This window comes from Thamnophis sirtalis, unplaced genomic scaffold (assembly GCF_051295495.1).
Source record: "Thamnophis sirtalis isolate CommonGarterSnake01/CBP01778 unplaced genomic scaffold, rThaSir2_p1.2 scaffold_8, whole genome shotgun sequence".
Classification (NCBI taxonomy): Eukaryota; Metazoa; Chordata; class Lepidosauria; order Squamata; family Natricidae; genus Thamnophis; species Thamnophis sirtalis.
Window position 1 is genome coordinate 23,351,579 of NW_028261388.1, and position 18,143 is coordinate 23,369,721.

At 41.8% G+C, this 18,143-nt stretch overlaps 1 protein-coding gene across 1 annotated transcript in view; it reads right to left on the reverse strand.

Moving 5' to 3' along the window:
* Window positions 1-15,319, reverse strand: part of FLT1 (fms related receptor tyrosine kinase 1) — a 132,420-nt gene extending 117,101 nt beyond the window's left edge. The window contains exon 1 of the mRNA XM_087721249.1: window positions 15,010-15,319. Coding sequence (XP_087577375.1) covers window positions 15,010-15,076 — 67 coding nt within the window. The 5' untranslated portion in view covers window positions 15,077-15,319. The remainder of the gene's footprint in view (window positions 1-15,009) is intronic.
* Window positions 15,320-18,143: the final 2,824 nt, after the last annotated feature.

Here is an 18,143-nt window from a genome sequence, read left to right on the forward strand (position 1 = left end):
TGTTCTTAATCAGTGAATGAGTTCACACATGACAATAATCTCACATTAAACTATGTCGTTAACCTGATGTGTGAATTCAATCATTATTTGGACTGATCAAATAATGGAATATTGGCAATGGAACATTGCTAACATCTAATATAAAACCATAATTAGTTTTGTTTCTGTTGATGCAGGCTATAAAAGATTTTCCACATAGCAGCAATTATTATTATGGTTGGCTACAAAGTCAGCCAGATGTTTAGACAGGGTTTAGCATTTTTATGCACTTATTGAGTCCTTCCCAAAGGCCTGGAATATGCAGATATTCTTCGTTGATGGTGTTAAAGATATTGTTGTATGATATAAACTAGTCCAAGTAAATTTATTATTATGTGTGCATAATCTAATCTGGTTAAATTCACAGTCTAAAACTGGTAGAAACTTAATAATTCAAGTCCTTAAGGTAAAGGTAAAGGTTCCCCTAGTCATGCTAGTCATTCCCGACTCTAGAGAGCAATGCTCATCTCCGTTTCAAAGCCGAAGAACCAGCGCTGTCTGAAGACGTCTCCATGGTCATGTAGCAGGCATGACTAAATGCCAAAAGTGTGTGGAATACTGTTAGCTTCCCACCAAAAATGGTCCCTATTTTTTTAGTTGCATTTTTACATGCTTTTGAACCTCTAGGATGGCAGAACCTGGGACAAGTAACGGGAGCTCACTCTATTACACGGGGTTAAGGATTCAAACCAATGAACCGCCAACTTTTCTGATTGATAAACTCAGTGTCTTAGCCACTGAGCCACCATGTCCAAGTCCTTACCAAACACCTAAGAATTCGTAAAGTAGCATCTAAGAATATAGGCAGTTCTAATCAGAGTGCAGGTATTTTTTGGAAAATTGGGATGTTCAGGGCTGATAAAGTCAATATTTCTAGCTATCAAGGAAGTCCTTTAGGTATTGCAACAATAGCAATAGCACTTAAACTTACATACTGCTTTACAGCACTCTCTAAGCAGTTTACAGCATATTGTCTCCAACAATCTGGGTCCTTATTTTACCGACCTCGGAAGGACGGATGGCTGAATCAACCTTGAGCTGGTGAGACGTGAACTGCAAAATTGTTGGCAGCCAGCAGGCATCAGAAGTAGCCTGCAATACTGCATTCTAACCACTGTGCCACCACAGCGCAGAACAAAGGTTCCGGTTACAATTGATACAACAATAAGCATACAACTTCAATCTCCAAGTCACAATATTTGGAACTTTTTCAAATTGTTTTTCCTCAGTCCTAGAACCCCAGAATAGCAACATCAATGAACCAGACACTCTTCTTTTCAATAAATGTTATATCATCCATAATATGAGACAGAGCCTATCTGTTTGGATCTTAAAATTCCATGGGATCTTAAGCCACTCATTTTCCAAAACCTTCTAAATTTGATGATCTCAGTAATTTTTACTATAAAAGTAAAGGTTCCCCTCGTTCATATGTGCTAGTTGTTCCTGACTCATCTCAGGATCAGAGTGCTCATCTCTATTTCAAAGCTGAAGAGCCAGTGCTATCTGAAGACATTCTCCGTGATCAGGTGGTCGGCATAATTAAGCACCGAAGGCACACGGAATGCTGTTATCTTCCCACCAAGGTGGTCCCTATTTTTCTACTTGCATTTTTACATGCTTTCAAACTGCTAGGTTGGCAAAAGCTGAGACAAGTAACAGGAGCTCACTCTGTTATGCGACAGTAGGGATTCGGGATTCGAACCACCAAACTACCAACTTTTCAATCGACAATCTCAGCGTCTTAGCCACTGAGCCACTGCGTTTTTACTATATTCGCATCCCAATCCTTTTTTTGCTATAATCACATCCAAATCCTTAGCAAATTTTCCAATGATTAATTCTGGGAACTTAGTCATGGTGCTGCTTGCAATCATTAGCATTATTCTGAAATATTTCTGGTCCACCCACTGCACAGAGGATCTTGTGGTCAACCATGGGGAAAACAGAGAATCCCCCCCCCTTTTCTCCTAGCACTATAACCAAATTGACTAGAAAGGAAATCAGAACAAAAGAAAGTACTTTCGTATTCAGAGCATGATTAAACTGTAATTTAATATTCAAAACAGAATGTGATATCAGTGTGAAAGTAACATCACAGTATAATAAATGTTAATTCTTTTGTTTACCTCAAACTATGCTAGTTGAGGAATTCTGGAAGTTGACATCTACTTATCTTAGAGTTGCTAAGTTTGAGAGATAAAAGTCATTTGCATACAAATTTCCCTGCATCAGAAGCAAAATTTCCATAAAAAAGCTCTTTCCTTGTAATAAGCCTGGATGCCCCATAAGAATAAGTCATTGTGAAGGTGATTAATGGATCAAGATAAAACCCCATCTTCACCTAGGGTGCATTTTGCTCCCTTCCTCCCCAACTTGTCAATTTTAATGTAATGTTAATATTTATTGTTTTAATGTTTTACATTGTGATTTTTATTGATTGATTGTAATTCACATAGAGTTGCCTTTAGTGAGATGGGCAATGTATACATTTAATAAATAAATGAATGAATGAATGAACCATTTTCCCAGCATTGGAAACTTTTCTGTGTGTGGGGGGGGCAAACATTATAACTACTTTCTGGCATCCTGGTTGTAATGAAAGCCTCTACTTTGATTGCAAATTGACTTTTGATACGTTTATATTATGTTAAAGTTGTCAAGATTCTCCCTACTATTCTCGTTGGGCATTATACCAGAAAAATATGATAAAAACACTATACATCTGGTTTTACATATACTAACCACAACCAGAATTGTATCTGCACAGCAATGGAAAAACTATGAGATTCCGTCAGATGAGAAAGTAATTAAGAAAACATAAGAATGTGCAGAAATGGATAGACAAACACTCACTATTAAGGATAAAGAAGAAACTGAATATTTTTTGATATGGGATATATTTAATCAATGGCTAGACAATACAAACAGGAGCCAGAAAGGAGGAGATATACAAAGAGGAAATATTAATGTAAAGAGGTGTTAAGGAAGATATTAAGTATTATTGTTATTATATTATTATATTTTTAATATTATGATTAATATAGAAATAAATAAGTGGATTGTGATTGTTCAAAAGTAACTGTACTTAGATCACACATTGTTTGATGGAATTTGAATGTTATATAAATAAAATAAATAAAACATAGAAGGGGGAGATTATCCCTACTAAAAAAGCCAACCTGATTTCCAAAAACAAAGCCTATAAGTACTTCCAGCTGCCCTTTAATGGATAGGATTTTAATGTGACCATTTGTGATGCCTTGCTAAAATTCCAGCAGTAGACTTTATTAAGCAACCCAGGAAATAATCCATAACATGACCCCATGTACAACATTTGAATAAATGGTCAGCCTTTGCATATCAACAAAATAAGGTCTCAAAAATAGACATATTTAAAACCATTTTCTTCTTAGGTTCTGCAGTCTTATATTAAGCAAGCCCTATCTATGCCACTTTGAGCTCCTAAATGAAAAGTGAGATGCTGTAGGAAGCTACAGAGCTGACTTTAAAGCGAGTAATGATTACAGCAGAGATGATTACAACAACATGTGCAAAAATATGTGTCGAGCCTGGGAAACAGGGAAACCGTTAGGAAGCCTGGACGGTCCCTAGGGTATTAATAGGAGGGAGGAGAATGCATAGTCAGACTAACAAGACTGATATCGGCCCTTTGAAGATGATCAGATTAGGTAACAGACTATACAAATGGCAAGAACCAAACCTTAATGAGTAGACTACTGTAAGGCAATCTTGCAAGCCTAACCATATTCCCACCCTACCCTTTAACATCCCAGGGAATCGAGAAGGGTCAATATGAATCTCTTCCTAACCCATAACATATTCTTAAACTTTCAAATATGCCCAGTAAACTTGCGCAGGCCAGATTGCATTTACCTTGACAGCTTCTATGCAAGAAAGCTACTTCTCGGGGAACTACGAACTGCAATTAAAGAAGAACTACTGTCATAAATAGACATATTATACATATCCAGAGTACAAAAATCTAGACAATGACTAGAGGGCAGCCAGCCAGAAGGATCTATCTTTACATCTAGTGGTTGTCTGGATTTTTGCAGAAAGATATTGTATGTCTAGGTAAAGGTAAAGGTTTCCCTCGCACATATGTGCTAGTTGTTCCTGACTCTAGGGGGCAGTGCTCATCTCCGTTTCAAAGCCGAAGAGCCAGCACTGTCCAAAGACCTCTTCACCATTAGTTCTTAACCAGTTCAAAACCAAACTAATTTGAATTACCGTATTTTTCAGAGTATAAGACACATCTTTTTCCCTCCAAAAAGAGGCTGAAAATCTGGGTGCGTCTTATACACTAAATACAACATTTTTGCCTCCTGAATCCCCGCCCCTTCACCAAAATGGCCATGCATAGCCTTATGGAGGGTTTTAGAGAGTTCCTGGGGGCTGAGTAGGGCAGAAATGAGCAAAAAATGGGCGGGTTTTTTGCTCAATTTTGTCCCCTCAGCCTCCAAGAGCACTCTATAAACCTCCATAAGACTATGCATGCCCTTTTTTTGGCAAAAAACTGGTCCGTTTTCACGAAAGGTGGACTGTTTTTTGCTCGTTTTTGGCCACCCCCACCCCCCAGCAGCACTCTGCAATCTTCCTAAGGGCTATTCATGCTATTCCTTAAAGAAAACGGGCCCATTTTGGGAGGTTTGCAAACTGGAAAACCCTTTTTTTTTAATTTGCCTCTTCAAAACCTTGGTGCATTTTATACTCTGGTGCATCTTATACTCCGAAAAATAGGGGTAAGTGCTTTCATATTAGTTACTTGCTTGTACTACTTCGCACAAGTGGGTTTTGTACTGAATATTGACCAATTAAAATTATATTAGACTAGACTTGACTAGACTAAAACATAGACTTATAGCCCTCTCTAAGCAGTTTCCAGAGTCGGCATATTGCCCCCAACAATCTGGATCCTCATTTTACCCACCTTGGAAGGATGGAAGGCCAAGTCAACCTTGAGCTGTTGAGAATTGAACTGTCAAAGTGTCAGCAGTCAGCAGAAGTAGTCTGCATTCTAACCACTGCGCCATCACATAATTATCATATTTTTCAGACTATAAGATGCATCATAGTATAAAATTCACCATGATATGGAAGAGGCAATTTTTTTAAAAAAAGCTTTTGCACTCTGCAGGCCTCCCAAGCCCTCTGCATGCCTCGTTTTTTTGCAAAAAAACAAAAACAAATAAAAAAACAAAATAAAAAACCAACCGGGCATGCAGAGCTTTGGGAGGCTTGTTGGGTGCTCCTGGGGGTGGGGGGAGCAAAAATGAGCAAAAACCAACCAATTTTTCACAAAATGCGCTGTTTTTTGCAAATAAAAAGGGCATGCAGAGCTGTGCTTTTAGAGTGCTCCTGGGGGCTGGGAGGAGGCCAAAAACGAACAAAAAATGGCCTGTTTTTTGCAAAAAAAAAAGCGGGGGGGGCAAGCAGAGGCTTTGGGAGGCTTGTAGAGTGCTCCTGGGGGTGGGGTGGGGGGCAAAAATGGCCTTCCCCAGCCCTCAGGAGCACTTTGCAAGGCTCCCAAACCCTCTGCACATCCTTTTGCAAAGGGGGTGGGGTTTCGGTAGGCCAAAAATGCTGTATTCACTGTATAAGACATGCCCAGATTTTCACCCTCTTTTTTTGAGGGAAAAAGGTGCGTCTTATACTCTGAAAAATATGGTATATAATTTACTCATGATATCCATAATGCACATGCTATCACCCTCACTCACCATCCCTGTATTTGTTCTGGGGCTTTTGACCTTCCACTACTACAAACTGTTATTAATGACTTTGATGGAGAGAAAGGATGCTTATCCAGTTTGCACATGCTGCAAAACCAAGTGGCATAATATGACAGAAAGAAAAACATCAGGAATAGAAGGAAGGATGCCTGCCTTAGTAAGACTATTTGTTGAAAAAGATCTTGAAATAGTTAATTATTTTTCTCTCTTATTCCAGAGTGCCAATACAAACTAATTAATTTAAACTATACATAGGCAGATTTCAAAGGAACACTTCATAAAAAGAACAATTCAAAGTAGAAGCTGTAACCATGAAAAGGGATGGACTTCCCTTCATAAAAAATGTTCAACAAACCTTTTTTTTTGGGAAAAGGAGAGGCTGGGAGGAATCTGAATGTTAGCATAGGGAGAGGTGAGTACAAAGATTACAAAGAGACACAAAACCACACCCTGTTTAAGTCATTGAAATCAATGGGAAACACAAGAGAAAACATTCCCAAACCTATTAAGATTGTAATTCTATCATACCCCTACCACTGTCATTCATTTTGCTTTGCTTCCTCAAGAGAAAATCGAGCATGTCTTGCTTAATGGTAACTTTACTATGTAAGCCAGGGGTGTCAAACTCAAGGCCCGGAGCAGGGGCAAGCTCTGTTTTCACTAGCAGAGGGTTGCTGTAGGCTGTCGCAGCAGAAAACAGATCTCAGAAGCCTGTTTTCACTGGCACAGCGCTCGGGCCACCTCACGTATCCCAACACGAGTGATGTCAAGCTGGCCACACCCAACCCAGCCATGCTTCATGCCTCCCAAGGTCAAACACAATGCTGATGCGGCCCTCAATGAAATCGAGTTTGACACCCCTGGTGTAGGCCATTCCTTAAGTTGTGATCCACCCATTGGTAGCAGAAAACAAAACCAGCATGAAATTCATCATCCCTATCCTGCCTTAATGGCATCAGTGCCCAATTAATGATCTGACTCCCTTCCAACCTAATAGACTTGATAGTTCTGGGACTCTCCTTGGGAGAAAAACCACTGCTTCAAACTAGCAACAACTTAATGCCGTGTTGCTCATCAACAAGACCAATGCAACACAGAAAACCTCTGATTGCCTTTCATGGTTAGGAGGAGCAAGTGAAGATGCGACCTAAAATTCCAAACCTGTCTTCATACCTGTTCAATTTATTTCATTTCTAATTTCAACAGGTATGAGGGCCAAACAAGAGTTACTATAAATGCATTTCCAAATCAGTGAGCTTTGTCCCATAAAGCTTTAGAAACAAATTATAAGGATTATTTCAAGGGAAAGGAGGGTAAAAGAAAATCTTCTCACTCATACACTCCTCATGGTCTCTACCCTCTTTGCCAGGCATTTTAGCCACAATGACAAAAGATCCATTGTCTTATATCACTCCCATTTCCTTTCTTTTTTATATTTTAAGGACCAACAAACCCTGCATTACACCCACGGGACAAATGCTTCCATCTTACTTGCTTCCTTTGCTCTCTCAGTTTCTGTGGAAAGATGTTCATCAATTCAAGGAATGCTCATAAAAGTATGAAGAAAACTTGATACAGAAGATATACGGGAAGCATTTTTTCCCAAGTATGAATTGGTTTTTATTTCCTTTGGTATGTTCACACGTTTTACACCCTTGTATACTATCATGGAACAATCAAGTCCTGATAATAGCCATTTCCTCCTTGGCTCTGTAAAGTTGCCTTCATCTCCTCCATTTGAGACCACCTTAGGGAGACAACCTTAAATTGACTTAGTACGGAATATATTTGATTTAGGATTAATGTACTATTTTGTTTGTTCCTCCAAGTTTGGAGAACTCAATGCTGTACAGCTAATTTTTATTAGTTAAATCAATACAGTGATAAAAAGAGGATAGGCTCAATGTGTATAAGCTTTGCCTTAGATGTGATGTCAGTTGATAAGTGGGGTGTGTGCCTAAAAGGTATTTTGGATGTTTTATCATGATTGGAATGCACCTCCCTTGTGTTCTCCAGGAACCTTGAACACACCATTTCTCTCTCACTATGTTTTCTGAGTTCATTTCCATACCCATTAGCTTTCCAACCTCCCAGGTGTTGACTCCAGCTTGTCTCAAGACTTCCAACAAGGTGAAGAAGAGAAGGCACTCTACTATTCTATTTAGGAAGGAGGTGGGTGTATTTCTTGCACTATTCCCTTTTTAACCTATTTTTTACAGATGCATTTCAGCTCTACCTTTTTTTGTTTTTTGTTTTGTTGTAGTGTCCAGAAAGTAATTAAAGATGTTTCAGGGGACTTTTGATGCTTATTTGCCAGTTTCCTTATATTTGTTACTTGCAGTCACTTCATCCCATGATCTAAAAGACATAAAATAATTCTCTCCCCCATTCTGGGACATGGAAGGAAAGGTAGACAACAAGCCTAAAGAAAGTTCTGAAGCCTGAGCCTCTTAAATTATTACTGCAGTGCCCATTTAACAGATATTATCCGCAATGTCTGAATATAAGAAAAGTAGAAACAACGCCCTACTCCCCCAAGTGAGATGGGCATTCTCTAAATAAATAAGTAAGTTTCAAATGATCACTGTACCATATACTGTAAATTATCAGTTGATGCTACACAACATATTTACATAGGTTATCTTCAAACATTGCCAAAGGATGTTGCTCTTGTATTGGAAAACATCTTTGGCTATCACCTTTATTTCTCCATCTCTACTTCTGCACTTCATTTTGCCTTGAATAACTTCTTCAAAGTTCATTATGCCTGGAACTCTTTCTCAGCATATAAGATGACATAAACATCTCCCTTGTCCATTCAACTGTCCTGCTCAGTGTTGCCTTTAGCACAACTCTATATTCCTTGCGTTGAGTTAAAACCAAGCTCAATAATGCAATTGGTCCAACTTATATGGAAGCAAGGGCTTTTGTATTCAGTGGAAATTACCGTTGAGCTGTATAGAATTGTGCTATAATTTAATGTAACAGAAATGAATGCTATCCTTTCCCTGCGTCTATTCATTCTCCTAATCTTCACTGTGTTCAACTGAAAGTATCTGCAACAGAGACACTATTTTAGAAGTGGAGAGTTGGCAGGAGCTCTTGAAACATTGAGTCCAATCTCCTTTTCAAGAACAAGAATCCAGATTAAAGCAATCTTGAAAACTGTCAATCCAGTTTCTGTGGGGAGATTTCTAGCAAAGGGAAGCAGTAATTGGTTCTACTGTCAAATAGCTTCGATCATTAAGGCATTCTTTTTAACATTCCACTAGAATCTGTCTGGTTGATCCTCTTCAAAATATTGTCAACATAAATAAAATATCCAAAAAAAAATATATTCAGATACATCAAGGAGATTCTGAGCAGTTTATTCTTGTATCAGTGGAGAAATTCATTCAATTCAATTTTTTCCCATCTGTTAAGAAGCAAATACTTATTGTTCATTTCTAGCCAGTCTCTTTTGTTTCAGAATCACATAGTTGGTGGTGATGCACTAGCTAAGATTAGATTACTGCTTTAAAAAATGCTCAGACAATTGAGTCTTGCAGTGGAAAAAAAGTTATATATAGTTAAATAAGTCCTTTCCTGCAAGGATTCAATGATACTGTGTGGTATTTTAATGGACAAAAAAGAAAATCTAAAATTCATTTAGATCTAACTATTTTAGCCCAAGTTATCTACCTGAATTGGTTTCAGATAGAGGCTGTATCACTGGAAAATACACATAGGTTCATACAGTATATATGCTTAATAATAATTTGATTCCTTTGATTGTTAAGCAACCCTTACATCTTACATCTTACATCATACATCTCTATGCAATCTGAATAGCAACAGCACTTAGAGTTATATACTGCTTTACAGTGCTTTACAGCCCTCTCTAAGCAGTTTACAGTCAGCACATTGCCCCAACAATTTGGGTCCTCATTTTACCCACCTCAGAAGGATGGATGGCTGAGTCAACCTTGAACCTGGTGAGATTTGAACTGCCAAATTGCAGTCAGGAGGCAATCAGCAGAAGTAGCCTGCAGTACTGCACTTTAACCACTGTGCCACTGTGGCTCATATAAGAAAGAGATGAGAAAAAATAATTAAGAGTTTTCTGAACTCAGGGCTGTCACAAGGAACTATACAAGTTGGGTGCTACAAACATACATTGTTGGTGGCGGTGGTTGGGAGGAAAATTACATTTTAAAAATCAATTCCCCATTCCAAATACCAACTGTATGTGCTCACTTATGTCAGATTTTACATCATAATTGAAGTTGTACATCAATTAAAGATACAACATGCAAACTAACAGCCCTAAGATCTTTTGGTCTGCATCATGTTGCAGTATTTAATGGATTACGTAGCAAATATATGAGCCACGGTGGCACAGTGGTTAAAGTGCAGTACTGCAGGCTACTTCTGCTGACTGCCTCCTGACTGCAATTTGGCAGTTCTCTAAAAGTTGAAATTATATTATTTTTTATCATATGTTTACTATTGCTCACTGCTTGAATAAAATACACTTGCAGTCTTTGCTTATTGACCATTTGTTTACTGACCATTGAAAGTTACAACACTTAGACCAGTCCTTGAAATTGCAGCCATCACAGTGTCCCCACAATCACATGATTAAGTTACAGGCACTTGGCAACTTGTGCACTTTTACAATGGTTACAGCCTCCTCTGGTCACATGATGGTCATTTGCAACTTCACATCTGGCTTCCGACAAGTCAATGGGGAAGCTGGCAGGAGTCGCAAATTGGGGCCATGTGACATTGTAACTTAACAATTCATGGTGGGTTGCTGAATGACCACAACTGGAACTAACCAACTGATGTTGTAAATCATTCACAATCATGTGACATTTCACTTTGACTCTGCTACTTAGCAATGGAGTTGCTGCTTCCAGTTGTGGCCAGTAAGTGAAAACTACTTGTATCTTGTAAAATAAATGATTCTTTGTATTAATGATTTTCTGATCTTACTTTCATTGATAGATATGATGTATTAAAAGCAGTCATGCTTATTCCAAACATCTCATGTAGTCTTAACTTTTGCTCAATTTTAAAAATTAGCAAATAAAATTAAGGGAAGAGGTGGCAAAAAACTTTTTGCACAGCAGGTACCCTGCCTGAAATTTAAGGTGCTAAAATGTTATATTTTGACTTTAACTATGGTATCATAACCCGTCTCACTTTCTGAAAAAGCTTCTGATTGGGAAGCTTGGATGTCCTATACATATATTTGTTGTATTCAGGGAATATCTTAGAAGTCAACTCGCAAAGCACAGAATGTAGTTCATCAGTAAAACAGGATAATAGCTCTAAAACAGATTTACTCAAAAATAAATAACAATGTACTTGGTGAGACTTATCTCAGTGGGATTACTGTCTAAGGATAACTTTCAGTGACAAATCTGAATGACAAACTTTAGGGGATATTAGTATGAAAAAGGCACAGGGTAACTAAGGCTCACAGATTTATTTTAGGTTTATTCTTTATGAGTTTGTCACAGGAATTGCCATAAAAAATGACAACTACTTCTATATCTTGCCAATTATTTTGGAAGTAAAGATGTAAATCCTAACTTACCTATTTCATTCAATGCTGAAATATGTGTCTTTGGCTAGGCCAAACCCCCAAATCCTGTAGATGTTACTTATCATACATAGAAACTACCCACCCACACACTAGAGTCATCATTTTCTGATCTAATAGCTATATCTAATATTTGAATTCTCAATTTGGTATCAATTATATATTTTCAGTTCATTTTTTATGAACTTAAGACTTAAATTAATGACTCTATACTTTACTATGGATTTTATCAACTTTCACATAGACTTCTTTGTGTGGGATCTGTACAGTAAATTACTATGATCTTTTAGGGGGGGGGGAATCAATTAGCAGACTGCTGACCCAAAATTATATTTGGTTATTTCTCTAAAGAGAAACTTAAAGGGCTGCTAGCATTCCCAATGTCTTTTTTAAAATATAAAATAGTAGACTGACCATAGAGCTTCTTCAACCTTGTGTGTGTCTCCATCAGTAACACTTTTCAAAGGATTACATATCCCTGAGAAGTGATATGTAATTTTTTATGTGCAGTACTAATTGGAAAGGAACATTTTTACATTCAGAACCCATTCTTACCCAAGTAGACATCAATGTCTTTAAACAATACTGTGAAAAAATGTTTTGTTATCAAGCTGTTTTTACTGTACAAACATTATGAAACGTTGGCAGACTTTAAAAGGGAATTATACTTAACTCTCTCCTGGAATATTTCTTCAGAAATAAACCCCTATCGTCCCGTTCACAATATTGCACTAAGGCAAAATTTGGTTTTGGTTTAGTATGTCAGGTGAACCCATCTGCTTGTGGCTTATTCAATTAATTATTGCATAATTAAGCAAACCATGAGATGTGAATTAGTTCCCAAAGAATACTAGTGCATTGAATTCTAGTGCCTTTTGTTTCCAGCCAAGGTTATATTTGGAATGAAGGTATTTAATGGAATAATAGAACAACCAAGAACACTTCAGCTGAATGGATCAGAGGACTGGGGGTGGGGGGGGGGACTTACACTTCTAGTCATACAGTAAGCACTGATATGTTTAAGAGTCCTGCAGGGTTAAGCCAAAGGCACATCAGATCAGCAGTGTGTGTCCAGCCATGCTAACCAAACTCATTCAGGGAGCACCTTAGAACAGAGAAGAGAGTCACAGAGGTCTCCTTTTTTTGGTTTCCCAGCAGCCACTGAGTAAGGCATGTTGCCCAAGGCCTGAAAGCCCCTCCTGCTTTAGTCCTGAGCCACTTTCTCCCCTTTCCAAAGCATCTGGTCATCTGGCCTTCACAGCTTTAATAAGACAGCATAAAGATGTACTTCCTCTCATTGTAACCGCTTAGAGAGAGCTGTAAAGCACTGTGAAGCTATAGGTAAGTCTAAGTGTTATTGCTCTGAAATCTCGCAGTATTTATTTTGGCACTCTGGGGATCATGTTTTTCTCCACATTGCTCACTTCTCCAGCTACTTCTTCTCTTGCAGGGTTCTAAGCCACCCTGACTGCTCTTTAGAAGGCCAGATCCTGAAAATGAAACTCAAATACTTTGGCCACCCTAATGAGAAGGAAGGACTCACTGGAGAAGAGCCTAATGCTGGGAAAGATTGAGGGCAAAAGAAGAAGGGGACCTTAGAGAATGAAGTGGCTGGATGGAGTCACTGAAGCAGTAGGCGAGCAGTAGGCGTGAGATTAAATGGATTCCAGAGGATGGTAGAGGACAGGAAGACCTGGAGGAACGTTGTCCATGGGGTCACGATGGGTCAGACACGATTTCGCAACTAACAACAAGCCAGCCCCACTGATGATGCCCCCCCCCCCCCAAGGGTTTCAAGGGAACACATTTCTCCAATACGAGGAGCGCAGCCAACCCAACTGCAGGTCACGGTCGATGGTCTCTCCCTCTTCCAACCTCTCGCACGTCGTCCCAGCAGGTGTCTCCTGGCTCCCTCTCTCCCGGTCTCCTTGCCAGGATAACTGTAGTGAACTCCGGTCTCTTTCCAGCGCTGGTCGGTTCTTCTCCTTCCACGGTTCAGCGCACTGGTGAGCTGAGCGCTTGTCCCCCCGGAGTACCCACGCACTGTTCCTCCCTTGCAAGGTATTTTGAAGCTCACCAAGAAAAAACAAACTGCAGTGGGTTGCCACGTAAATCCCGTCTGTCTGGATCGTTTAGCAAGTCCTTTTCCCGGTGGGCGGCTGACTGCGTCTTCCGCGGCCAGGTCGGGAGAAGAAGCCGATAACGACTTACAGCATCCTCCTTCTTTCCAAAAGAAAATCAAGCCTCCGATTCTCCCCAAGACTTTTTCCTTCCTTTTTTCCCCCCCAGAGCTGCTTGGGTTCCCAGCCCAGAGCCAGATTGACGGAAGAGGGGCCCCAAAGATCAGCGTTAGCCGCCCATTTTTAGCTCCTCTTGGTTTGTTGAATAAGCCACGACGCCTAGGTTTTTTGTTTTTTGTTTTGCATCACACTAAACCATGAGAACCACGTTTTGCTCCATACAAAACTTTATGCTCGGAATTAGATTGACCCCCTGTGAAACCAGGCGTACAAAGTTATCGGATTTTTCTATTGCCGCCAAGCCGAGCCGTCAGTCGGTCATCATCGGTCGCGGTGGATAACGAAAACCAGGACGCTTTTCGTAGGAACCTGTCCTCAAATCCCCCTCCCTCCCCCCGGCCCGGCCAGTTCTGCTCTGCTTTAGACAATCCGCATATAGACAGACACGCTGTCTTTCACCCGTTTGAATGAAAGTGCCAAAGGCATCCTGAAGTCCCAAGTTTTTGCGTTTGGAAATCCCGGCATCCCGTCCCCGTTCCTAAAACTGGACCATCCTTTCGCACGGATGGTCTAGACTCTAGATCTTTCAGAAGCACGGGCCCATTCAGGGCGCAACCCCGTCCCGGGTGGTTTCCTTTGCCCACTTTGAGCTGGGAAAATAGAAGATAAAATAGAATGAGAATAGAATAGAATAGAATAGAAGAAGAGAAGAGAAGAGAATTCTGTATTGGCCAAGTGTGATTGGACACACAAGGAATTTGTCTTTGGCGCAGATGCTCTCAGTGTACATAAAAAGACAAGATATATTCTAGAGAAAAAAGCAAGGATCGACTCAACGAAATAGCCAGAGAGGACCAGCCCATCTGCATCCACGCTTATGCTGCGGGGCCAGCAGTTCCAGCTGTGGGCAGCTGCTCCTCTTAAAAGGGAAGCCTCTCAACGCGCACCATCTCCCGGCCCTTCTACACCCGCAGGTGCCTCCGCGGAAAAGCCAGAGGGGCAGGCGAGATCCTTGAAGGTTAGATTCTCGCGCGCGTCCCGCCACACTCTGGAAACCACCCGCGCACAAGCCAAAGCTTTGCTCGCTTTGCCACGGAAGCGTTTGGTCCTCCGGCTGGGACCGAGACTCGCCCAGTCCGAGCGCAAAAGATACACCACCGCCGCGGACGCCCAAGCTGTACTCGCATCGCCACGGGAGATTTTGGCTACGGTGGCCAAACCACGAGGCTCAGAGGTTACGGGGCTCTTCGCCTCCTCCTCCCCCGTCCCGCTCTGGAACCATTCTAGTCCTGATCCGAGAGTCGGAGTGCGTCGGGACCGAGTCCAGGGGAAGCGGAGGGCGAGGGCCGAGGAGTGGGTGGGAGGGAGGGAAACTCGCACTTACCTGCTAGAAGAAGGCAGAAACCCAGCAGCCCGCCCAGCACGGCTCCAGGGAGACCCCAGCTCAACATACCGCCTTCTGAGCCACAAGGAGCGCAGCCGGAGGGAGAGAGTGGGAGAAAACACCCGCCTCTGCCTGAGATCCGCTTCGCCTATCGAGCCCAAGCGCCCCGCTCCCGCAGAGAAAGCTTCTTCTAAGCCGGCGAGGTCCTGAAGCGTGCACGGCAACTGGGGATCCCCACACCTCGCGCCAGTATCCGAAGGGTGCTGAACTCACCGGGCTCAGCTCCTTTATAACTTCCAGCCCGCATCCTCCTTTCCATCACGCCCCCCCTCACGTCACTTGGTCTGTTTCTTCCCCCTCCCCCCCCTTCCCATTTCCAGCGATGCTTCCTGGCGGGGCCAAGAAGGCGAATGCTCTCTCGGGCACGTTTCCATCTGGGAACCGGGAGCACGACTCTTCCTCTCTGGCACGCTCGGGACCCGTCTCGGATCACGTTGGGGAGGGGGGAACGAATCTATTGGGGGGGGGGCGCTGTGCCAGGCTTGCCACTGAAGCCATTCGCTCCCAAGTAGGTGAGCTTCTCCCTCACCCCATCCCACCCACCCCACCCCCATCCCACGCCCGCCTTGGTCTTTAGGAAGGCTCTTGGCCAAATGAAGGCGACCCTTGTGAAATACGTAGATAAATGAACGAGGGCTGTTTGCCTCTTCGATCTTCAGTCTCGGGCACAACGTTTTCCCTTTCCGTTTCATGCAAACTTTCCAACTTGTCTCTGCCCAGCGAAGGGAGGGAACGGCCCCGCCCCGACCGAGATGCTCAGATTTTGATGCGCGTTTAGTAACTCGCCTCAGGGCCGTCTTAAAAAGCTATATGGGGTCCCGTGCAAAGCAGCGTCCTGGGACCCTTACGACAACTATTCACGGGAATAAACATGTAAATGGTCCATAAAAGTAAAAGTATACTTGCATGTTAGTATTAATCTTAAAAAATGCAGTATAGTGTAATAAATACGTTGCTGTATTTGTATGATACAAGGTGCATTGAAGGGTTAATATACACAGATTAGTATGGGGCCCCTATGTTTGTGGGGCCCACGGGCAAGTGCCCCTCAGGCCCACGCATGAAGACAGTCCTGAGCCTCGCCTTATCCAAGGAGAGAATTGGTTTTGCTGATTCCAAATGGCATCTTTTCCCAAATAGGCCTTTCCGATTTAAGGGGGTGGTAGAAGGGGCAGGAAGAGAAAGTTTTCCTGGACTTTTGGGAAGGGGCCAACATTTCAGCCCCCTTCCTCGCAGTTTTTCTTTCTCCTTGCGTTTTATGTTGCCTGCCCTCTCGCTACTTTTTGTCCCATTAAAGTTATTTTCGAAATGTTCCCTGGGATGGTACTTTAACTGATCATTCTAACCCTTCATTAGAAAGCAGTGATTCATCTAATCCTTTAAGATTCTCCGCATCCAGGTATGGGGCTTCGGGCCAGGGACTCCCACTCCTCTATGGGGGGGAGGGAGAGGGAAAGACACTGGTCGAATCCCTAAGAAAACAGGACAAAGACCTCTTCTTAGGTGTTTGCACTTGTTTGCCCTAGCGCATCCGCAACCCGGTGATTTGCAAACAGATTTGCAAACAGACGCCTTCGCGCAGGGTTGACTACCAACACATTGATTCTCAGTGTCGAATTAAGGCTCACTGGTGCCCTAAGCACTGACAAATCTTGGTGCCCCCCTCCTTTGTACATACTTTACAAATCTTCACTGTTTTTTTTTCTTTTTCAATTTTGTGGTGCCCCCTTTGGGCCTGGTGCCCTAAGCACGTGCTTAGGCTGCTTACAGTAGTGGCCAAAATTGTGGAAACCTTTTGGGAAAAGTGTATTTTCTGAAACTAGCTACCACAACACCATTTTTTTGGAGTAGTAGTACCATAAAATTATATATCAATGGAAAGACAATTTAATCAAGAATGTAATGCAATAACTTTTATGAAGGATTTGCTATTAGAATATTAGTTATAAAGAAGAAAAGTGAAATGAGATATACAAAAATTATCACCATAGAAAAATGAGATATATAAAAATTATCACCATGTCAGTTAGTTAGTTGGGTAACCTTTAGCAGTTACCTTTAGTTAGTTACCTTAGTTGGGTAACCTTTAGCAGGAAGGGCCTGGGTTTTATTGCTGGGTCACTTCTGATTAACAAGTTTCTTTAGTGGGCTCCATAGATTTCCAATTGGATTAAGGTCTGGGCTATTCCCAGGCTAGTCCAACAGTGGAATATGATTATCTTGAAACTACAAAAAAAGTGGGGTTATTAGCCATCAAACCTCAAAAATACACTTTTCCCAAAAGGTTTCCACAATTTTGGCCACTACTGTAATGGTTAATACATCACTGTTGATTCTGAACATGGATGGACGTTGCGCTCTCGGGAGAGCATGCTTGTTTTGAGCGAAGGACCTGGACTGCAGAAGGTTAGCCTAGCCTTGTCTTTGCGAGTTGAGACCTTCTCGGCAAGCATGACACCAAACGTTTCTTTTCCTTTTGGGAAAGGAAACGGCAAGGCACCTATCTCAGGAGCTCCGCCGTCTTCTATCTATCGATCAAGGGCTAAACCTCCCGGTGACACGCTCGCATTGCACCACCCGCTGGTTATCTCCGAAGGTTCCTCTAAACCCCCACTAAGACAGCAACCTCGGAGGAAATCCACCCCCCTCCAGGATATTACTCCAGCTCCAAGCTTTCGCTCGCTCTTTCTCCAGGGGGGGCTTTTCAAGCCTTCTCACTTCTGTGATGGAAACTCACGACTCTCTTTCTTCTCCCGTCCCCCCTGCTGATAGCGCAATCGCCAGATCTGACTTGGAGGTTCACCAACGGAGCCCAACGGCCTGATCTGTGGCTGATTTGGGAACAAACCACCACCAACAAAAAAAAAAAAACCCAACAACCAGAAGGAGGAATCTGGCAGCCCCATTTCCGATCAACAGTTTCATTAAAAGGCAGAAAACTTCATGCGCCTTTTAATCCAATTTGCTAATCCGAGAAGGTGAGACTCCCCCGGATGTTTTACTACCCTCGATTAAGGATAGTAAATAATACATTTAGCAAGCCTCTAATAAGGACTAACAAGTTGCTCTTCCAG